This window comes from Quercus lobata, chromosome 2 (genome assembly GCF_001633185.2).
Source record: "Quercus lobata isolate SW786 chromosome 2, ValleyOak3.0 Primary Assembly, whole genome shotgun sequence".
In the NCBI taxonomy this organism is placed as follows: Eukaryota; Viridiplantae; Streptophyta; class Magnoliopsida; order Fagales; family Fagaceae; genus Quercus; species Quercus lobata.
This window is the reverse complement of record NC_044905.1, coordinates 72,570,715-72,578,724: the sequence shown is the minus strand read 5'-3', so window position 1 is coordinate 72,578,724 and position 8,010 is coordinate 72,570,715. Positions and strand designations below refer to the sequence as shown.

Sequence of the window (8,010 nt, the reverse complement as noted above, 5' to 3'; positions counted from 1 at the left end):
TTTTTGAGTAATCAGTTCAGACTTGCAAAATTCAGCCTGAAATACACAAAATACAAGAATCAGCTAGCCAACAATAAGGGAAACACAAATTTACATATTTGAGAAAAAGTTCTTCCCTATAATTCAAATGATTACTGGAAAGGTTAATGAAAGCAAGAGGAAAAGAGAACTTATTGCCAAATCAGCTCCACTAATTAAGCTACCCAACACAGGGAAAAAAATCCAACTTCTTGTGACCAATAAGTAGTATTACTAGATTAAGGGTCTGTTTGAGATCCGCTTATTTTGCTAAAATTGAAAACTTTTTGTGGAAAGTACCATAGATAAAGGTAAAAGTTAGTTAGAATAGTACTATGAGACCCATGAATAGTATCAAAAAGTGCAGTAGGGCTCATGAATATTAACAAAAATAAGCTAAATAGTAAAATAAGTTGACAAAAAAAAGTGTGGCCAAACGCACACTAAAATCCAAATTGGATATAGGATTGCCAAGACTAGATGACCCATCACTAAAAGAAAGAGAATAACAATGGAAACAAGACACTATGATTGAAAAACAATAACAAAATCAAATTAGCCTTAATAAAATCACCACAAGTGAATCGCATTACATCAAACCTATGCAAATAAATAAAATCTAGATTGACAATACACACACTTACATAGCCTAAACTTCAATTAATAGAAAACAAATTGAAATGTCTTACCAATCCCTTAAAAGCAGCCATCCATATCATTGGCCATAAAAAAGAAATTAAAAATAAAATAAAACAACATATAGAAAACTGAAACTGTATCATTAAATACCACTGCGCACTCTTGGTGTGGTGGTCACTTCACAAGTATAAGTACTTTTAGGGTGCGGAGGGTAAGGGCCGGAGTTCAAATTTTCAGGAGGGAGCTTCTTGTATATAAAGAAAAAAGAAAAAAAGAAAAAAAAAGAAACTGTATCATTAAATACCCACATCTTCAAGATTTAATATATCAAACATATACCTTTGAATGATATGCACCTCTTTATTGTGATTAAACTTTAAATCAAATATTTGACATATCTTTTTAAAACCCACTGGAGAGCAATGATATGATGTCAACATTGATCATTTGAAATTAGGGTTTTATTTTGATCCTTACCTTCATTTGTGAGTAAATCGCAATGCATAAAGAAGATTAATGTAAAAATAGATTTAGTGATTTAGCTAAGAACATGACCGATGAAGAGGTGGCCAGAGTGAAGAACCCGCTTGAGATGTGACTTGCAAGAGAGAAAAGAATCGAGCGTTTTTTTTTTTTTTTTTTTTGGTTTTATATGTTAACCTGATCGACTGGTAACTGATATTCTATTAAAATTATATAGATGGTTCAAATTAAAACAAGTAAAATCTAGTTGTTAGGATTTATGTGAGTACTGTAACTACCAAAAAAAGAGGGGTACAAATGAAATGAGTAATACTATGAACACATAAAAATGTACAATTTTGTACTATAACTTATCACTTGGCGAGTTGTGATTAGTGAATATGTGATGGTGGATCATGTGGAGCCACACTTTCACCATTCATAACTTACCACAAGGCAAGTTGTGCACAAAATTGCATATTTTTTTTTTATGTGCATTAAAGCATTCACATTGGTGGTGCTAAAAATAACAATACTTGAAAAGCATGATGCAGTGGTGGTGCCATAGCTAAAATTTTTTAGCTTCTTGCTACAATGCACAGCCATAAATAGCTGTGCGTTGTAGCAAGAAGCTAAAAAAAAAAATAAATAAAAAAATAAACTTCTCTCTCTTCTATCATTAAAAAAATATTTTCTTTTTTTCTTTCTTCCTCTCTCTAAATAGCTGTGCGTTGTAGCAAGAAGCTAAAAAAAAAAAAAAAAAAAATTAAACTTCTCTCTCTTCTATCATTAAAAAAATATTTTCTCTTTTTCTTTCTTCCTCTCTCTCTTGCTTCTCTCCTTTCTTCTTTTTTTCCTTCTCATTTTTTTTTTCTCTCTAGCTCCTCCCTCATCTCCTCTCTGCTTCGCCGATGCCAACTAGCTCGTTGATCCATCTTGCCAACCCACGAACCCATCTACCGAAACTCATCTCACCGATCCACAGACCCATCCCGCTGAGACCCCATCTCCCCAAACCCATCTCGTCGAGACCCCATCTCCCAAGCCCCATTGCGGATTTGTTACCCAAGCCCTATCATCGCTGAGTTTGTGCTAGATTTGTGTTTGTGTGCTGGGTTTCCGCCGAGTTTGTGCTGGGTTTATGCTGATTTAGGGGTGTTGAGTTTCACACTAGTAGTGGAGGTAGTGCTTGAAGATAGTGATGAAGATAGTAAAGAGTAGAGAAAAAAATGATATATAAATAAATTCTTTAATGTAATAGATATATTATTTTATTATATTAAAAGCTAAAATAAAACTACTAATATTAGTTATTTTGTAAAATAAAAAAAAAATAAATCAAGTAACTTTTTGTAACGTTAAATAACCTAAAAAAAAAAAAATACTGCACTAATCTGAACCTGAACGCTCTTACTAGAAAGAAATAAGTCCAACTGGCTAAAACTAGAAAAACAAAAAATTCTGATGCTGGCCACAACATTGATCACGACTCGCCACGTAATTGTGGCACCAGAATCAATTTAGAAAAACAGAAGAATAAAGACAGGCACGTTTCCATAGAAAGTTATTTTCCATCTTTTTTTTTTTTTTTGAGAAACCAAAAAGGGTGGCTCATGTGTGATATCATAGCCGACCACACCCCACAGATACATCGCCTGTGAGTACCACCAGCACATAATGGTGCCCGCGACTTGGACTCCACCCATGCACTTCGTTTTTTTTTAGAAACCAAAGTCCAAACCCCACACCCGTGGGATATGAGGACTCGAACCCGCACTTGACACAGCCATCAAGAAGGGGACAACCACTAAGCCACACTAGCTGGTGGTAAGTTATTTTCCATCTTTGTTTGTTTGTTTGGAGCTCGGATGCAAGAGCTCTCTAGTCAGCTAGGTGACATGACCTGCAGTCATATCACATACTTAATTGGCGATATCGTTTCTCTCTTACCCACTTTGCTCCTTTCGATACCCCCAGCTCAGATCTCAATTAACTACGCGGATACTACAACTCCTAAGGCTGTTCTAAATTCTTTTATCAGTAATCACTGCCAAAATTTCAAATGAACCAAAAGAAGCCTCCCATCGATCCAGAAAGTGGTTTCAACTCAGAAACAAACACTTTCCACAGCCTCAGACCTCCAATCCCTCTTCCACCACAACACCTTCCCATTTCAGTTTCTGAATACGCTTTCTCGCTCCGAGTTAACTCGCCATGGCTTGACTCACTCGCTCTCATCAACTCCTCCACTGGTCAACGCGTCTCCTACTCCGAGTTCACTCGCAAAACCAAAACTCTATCCTCCTACCTTCACTCCGTCCTCGGACTCTCCAAAGGCCACACCGCTTTCGTTCTCTCCCAAAACCTGGTCCAGGTTCCGATCCTCTACTTCTCGCTGCTCTCTCTTGGGATAGTCATCTCTCCGGCTAACCCACTCAGCACCGAGTCTGAGATTTCTAGCCTAATCCAACTATGCAACCCAGTAATCGCGTTTGCCACTTCATCAACCGCTCACAAACTTTCAAACATTTCTCTCCGTTTCAAAACCATTGTCCTCGACTCGCCCGAGTTTGACTCAATGATGACGAGTCCGGTACGAATGATCGAGCCCGTCGAAGTGAGCCAGTCCGATTTGGCGGCGATATTGTACTCGTCGGGGACTACTGGAAGAGTCAAAGGAGTGATGCTGACTCACCGGAACCTGATAGCGAGTGTCGCCGGTCCCTACGCATGCCGGACTGAGAGGGAATCGCCTGCGGTGTTCCTCTATACGATGCCGTACTTTCACGTGTTCGGGTTTTTCTACAGCTTGAAGTCGGTGGCTTTGAGCGAGGTGGTGGTGCTAATGGAGAGGTTTGATCTGACGAAGATGTTGAAGGCGGTGGAGGAGTTTAGAGTGACCCACTTGGCGATGGCCCCACCGGTGGTGTTGGCCATGGCCAAGACTGATGTAACGAAAGGCTACGACTTGAGCTCGTTGGAAGGAGTTGCGTGCGGTGCGGCTCCGATTGCAAAGGATGTTATCTCCGATTTCTTGGCCAAGTTTCCAAGAGTTGTCTTTGTACAGGTAGGTGTATAAGATTCCGATCCTAGATTTCTTTAAATCTTAACCTCTTAGCCATTTTTTAACGATTTAATGGTCTAAATTTTGTTATGTAAGCAGAATTTATATGTTACTATTTATGTCTGCCTCTAACTCAATCAAGCACTCTGCCTTTTTACGCATAGCTATTCATAAGTTTATTTGTATTATTTTTAAGAGAATTATTCTTTGAGAGAGTTTCGGTGATTGCGATTTATCCTCGTACTAAAATACTTAATTGATTTTTAGGGAATGCGGTCAATCTCTTATTCGGTGACAAAAAAATTTACAAGTTAAATTAACTGAAAATAATAATTGAAAGAAAATTAAACTTTGAAGTTGTGGGTACCTAAGGCATGCCGAGGGCGGCCAAGGGCGTTGCAAGCATGCCTTAGGTACTCACAATAAATAGATCAGAAGTAGTGGTACACTACTCTTCCGCTTCAAAGTTTATAAGGTAGAAAGTGGGGAGATTTTTATTCAATGTGGGACGCTTAGGATGTTGCAAAGCTTGCCGAGGTTGGTCAAGGACATTGTCAGGCATGCCGAGGACGTTGCAAAGCATGCCGAGGACGGTTAAGGACGTTGCAAGCATGCCGAGGACGTTGCCAAGCATGTCTTAGGTACCCACAGAAATAAACAAGTTATTTTTCAAAATGTAACTTTCTTTTAAAGATTAATATTTAATCTTCTAATATTTCAAACAAATACTTTTAGAACTCAAATTCTTAAAAAAAAAAAAAATTGAGTTATATATATATATATATAAAATAAATGATGGATGCAGGGTTATGGGCTAACTGAATCAACGGGGTCAGTGTGCCGAACAAGGGGTCAAGAGGAGACTTTTCACTGGGGAGCAACAGGAAAACTTTCAGCTGGATTTGAAGCTAAAATTATAAGCCCGGACACAGGTGATGCTTTGCCACCGGGCAAGCAAGGGGAGCTCTGGATTAGAGGACCCTCAATTATGAAAGGTAAAGAAACTGACAAACAAGAGCAAATTATAAAAAGAATCCTTGACTTTGACACTTGTGTTCTGCTGCATTATCACCATTCACTGACCACAGGTACGACAGGGAAAGAAATGGACACAATAAGCAACTCTTTTTTTTCTAAATAGTTCCGTGACTTTGACCCTTGTGCTGCGTTATCACTTATCATCATTCACTAATCACAGTTTGCTGCACTACTCATAGCTGTCCTATCTTTCAAAGTTAATGATTAAGGAAAATACCTTCCAATAAATTACACTACAATATATGAAAGTATTTTCAAAATTATTTACTTTTGAAATGAAGACAAATATAATGCAATCTCTTGTATTTAAATCTTCGCATGGTTAGTTTGCCTCAGATAGCTCGATGTGGCAATCTGTATTAATTCTAGCATAGCTTTTGTGATCAGCCTTTTTGTTAGTAGTAATTCTCTACACGCACGCACCATGTGAGTTCTGTGATGTTACTGCAGGTTATATTGGAGATCCGGAAGCAACTTCTGCAACTTTAGTAGCAGGTGGTTGGTTGAGAACAGGTGATCTTTGTTATATTGATGAGGAAGGTTTCCTATTTGTTGTAGATAGGCTTAAAGAATTGATCAAATACAAGGGATATCAGGTATGCATATTCTTATTTTTTCTTTTTATAAATTATAACAGGCATATGTTATTTCTTTAAAGAACACGAGTAGGAGCTCATGCATTGGTATATACATTTTGCAGGTAGCCCCTGCAGAGCTGGAACATTTGCTTCAGTCCCACCCGGAGATAGTTGATGCGGCTGTTATACCGTAAGTTCAAATAAATTCCTCATGGTTTAAAAGTCACTTTTGGTCAAGGGTTCATTCATTACAAGGCCTTATGGATGCCCCCTTGCCCTTTGAATGATATGGTGCCATTTTTCAATCCTTAGAGCATTCCCATCAGCTCTCTTATAAAAAATGTCATTTTAACACATCAAAAACCTACTTTATCATTTTAGCACATCATTTTACAACATACCATTTTTCAGATGTTCTATACTTCAATTCTATACATTAAAATAATATTTACTACACATTAAAATAATATATTCCCCCTCCTCACCCCTATCACTATCATCATCATCATCATCATCACCAACGGCCACCACCGGCACAAACACCGACGGTCACCACCGGCAACAACACCAACGGCCACCAACGCCGCCTCAAAAAAAAAAAAAAAAACACAACCAGAGCGACAATCAGATCAGGACAAACCCACCGGCACTATCATCATCATCACCACCAACGGCCACCACCGGCGACAACACCGACAGCCACCACTGGCACTAACCCACATCCACCAACGACACCTTAAAAAAAAAAAAAAAAAAACCAGGAAAAAAGAAATCCCAAATCAAACAAACCCACAACTCAGGCGGCGAGGTCTGCTTCAGGCGGGAGACATCGGCAGCGAGATCGGCTTCAGGCGAGAACGATTTCAGCGGCTTGAGGTGGCTTTAGGCGAGATCGGCTTCAGGCGGCTTGAGGATGAGAGATGAAGAGAATGAGAGTGAAGAGGGAGCTGTGGAGGACGACTATGGCTCCAGCGAGATCGGTGGCTTCGGCGAGATCAGCGGCGAGCTTGGCGACTTCGGCGAGATCGGCAAGAGAGAAGAACGAAGATGCAGAGAAAAGAATGGAACGCAGATGAGGGCAGAGAGAGAGAACGTCTGAGTGAATAATGAGAGAGAAAGGCTGAGGGAATAAACAAATAATAAAAAAAATGGCATGGATGTCCGTACCGTCTCATATTTGAGACGGTACTGTAGCTGTGTGCCAAAATTTTTGGCATTTAGAACATCTCATGAGGCTCATGTTTTGGGGTTTGGTGTGCCAAATGCCAAATATTTGGCATTTGGCACACCTGATGAGGGTGCTCTAAATGAAACATAATGCCATATATAAGTGCTATATTTTTCTTGTTGTAGAACTAATGTGGCATCAACTATAAGTTCTTATTAACTATTGTTAAAATTGTGCATCTTATTTGATTATTAAAAATTCATAAAATAAATTGGCAGATACCCTGATGAAGAAGCTGGTCAAGTGCCAATGGCTTTTGTGGTAAGACAACCTCGATGCTCTCTCGGCGAAGAAGAAATAATTGATTTTGTCGCAAAACAGGTACTTCAAGTTCTCTAAGCTGTAGTAATTAGCATAAAAATTGAATTGATAAAATGCTCAATATTTTGTTTGTCAAAATGAACCATCCTCTTTTTCTCTTGATAACAGGTTGCACCATACAAGAAAATAAGACGTGTAACGTTTGTGAATTCCTTACCCAAGAGTGCAGCAGGAAAATTATTGAGAAAGGATTTGAGGAAGATTGTTTCTGCTAACTCTTCTTCTCAGTTATGATTTCTTGTTGGGGCAATATACAATAAATAACAAGAAACTCACCCATCATATCTGATGATCATTACTCAATTTAGATTGTTGGAATTCAAAGTTTTATGAGAAATTATAGCATAGTACTAAGACATTGTGTGCATTTACACATAACTTAAAATTACGTTTTCAATTATATTTTGGCAGTGTAAATGCACACGTTTGCAACATAATTTTCCTGTACTACGTAATGCGCGATTCTCATATGTTTTTCAAATGTATGAAAATAACTGTGTTTTTTTAGTTGAAGGTAAAATTCACATAATTCACTAAAGATGTTATTTACAACTACTAAAATACGTATTTTATGGATAGAATTTTTGAAAAACAATTTTTATTGCTGCTGTCAAAGATATTTATGGACATTATGGACCCTTTTCTATTATAATCATCGAATG

General features: G+C 38.2%; 1 protein-coding gene across 1 annotated transcript; it reads left to right on the top strand.

Moving 5' to 3' along the window:
* Window positions 1-2,979: 2,979 nt before the first annotated feature.
* Window positions 2,980-7,803, top strand: LOC115976493 (4-coumarate--CoA ligase-like 9). Its single transcript, XM_031097797.1, has 6 exons — window positions 2,980-4,186; window positions 4,989-5,178; window positions 5,672-5,817; window positions 5,922-5,989; window positions 7,246-7,348; window positions 7,457-7,803. Exons 1-6 carry the CDS (start codon window positions 3,182-3,184, stop codon window positions 7,580-7,582), a joined length of 1,638 nt encoding a protein of 545 aa, XP_030953657.1. The 5' UTR covers window positions 2,980-3,181; the 3' UTR covers window positions 7,583-7,803.
* Window positions 7,804-8,010: the final 207 nt, after the last annotated feature.

Coding starts and splice junctions, on each gene's coding strand:
- LOC115976493 (XM_031097797.1), top strand. CDS start 3,182: ATGAACCAAAAGAAGCCTCCCATCGATCCAGAAAGTGGTTTCAACTCA. Junction 5,818..5,921: donor TCAAATACAAGGGATATCAG/GTATGCATATTC, acceptor TACATTTTGCAG/GTAGCCCCTGCAGAGCTGGA. Junction 5,990..7,245: donor GTTGATGCGGCTGTTATACC/GTAAGTTCAAAT, acceptor ATAAATTGGCAG/ATACCCTGATGAAGAAGCTG.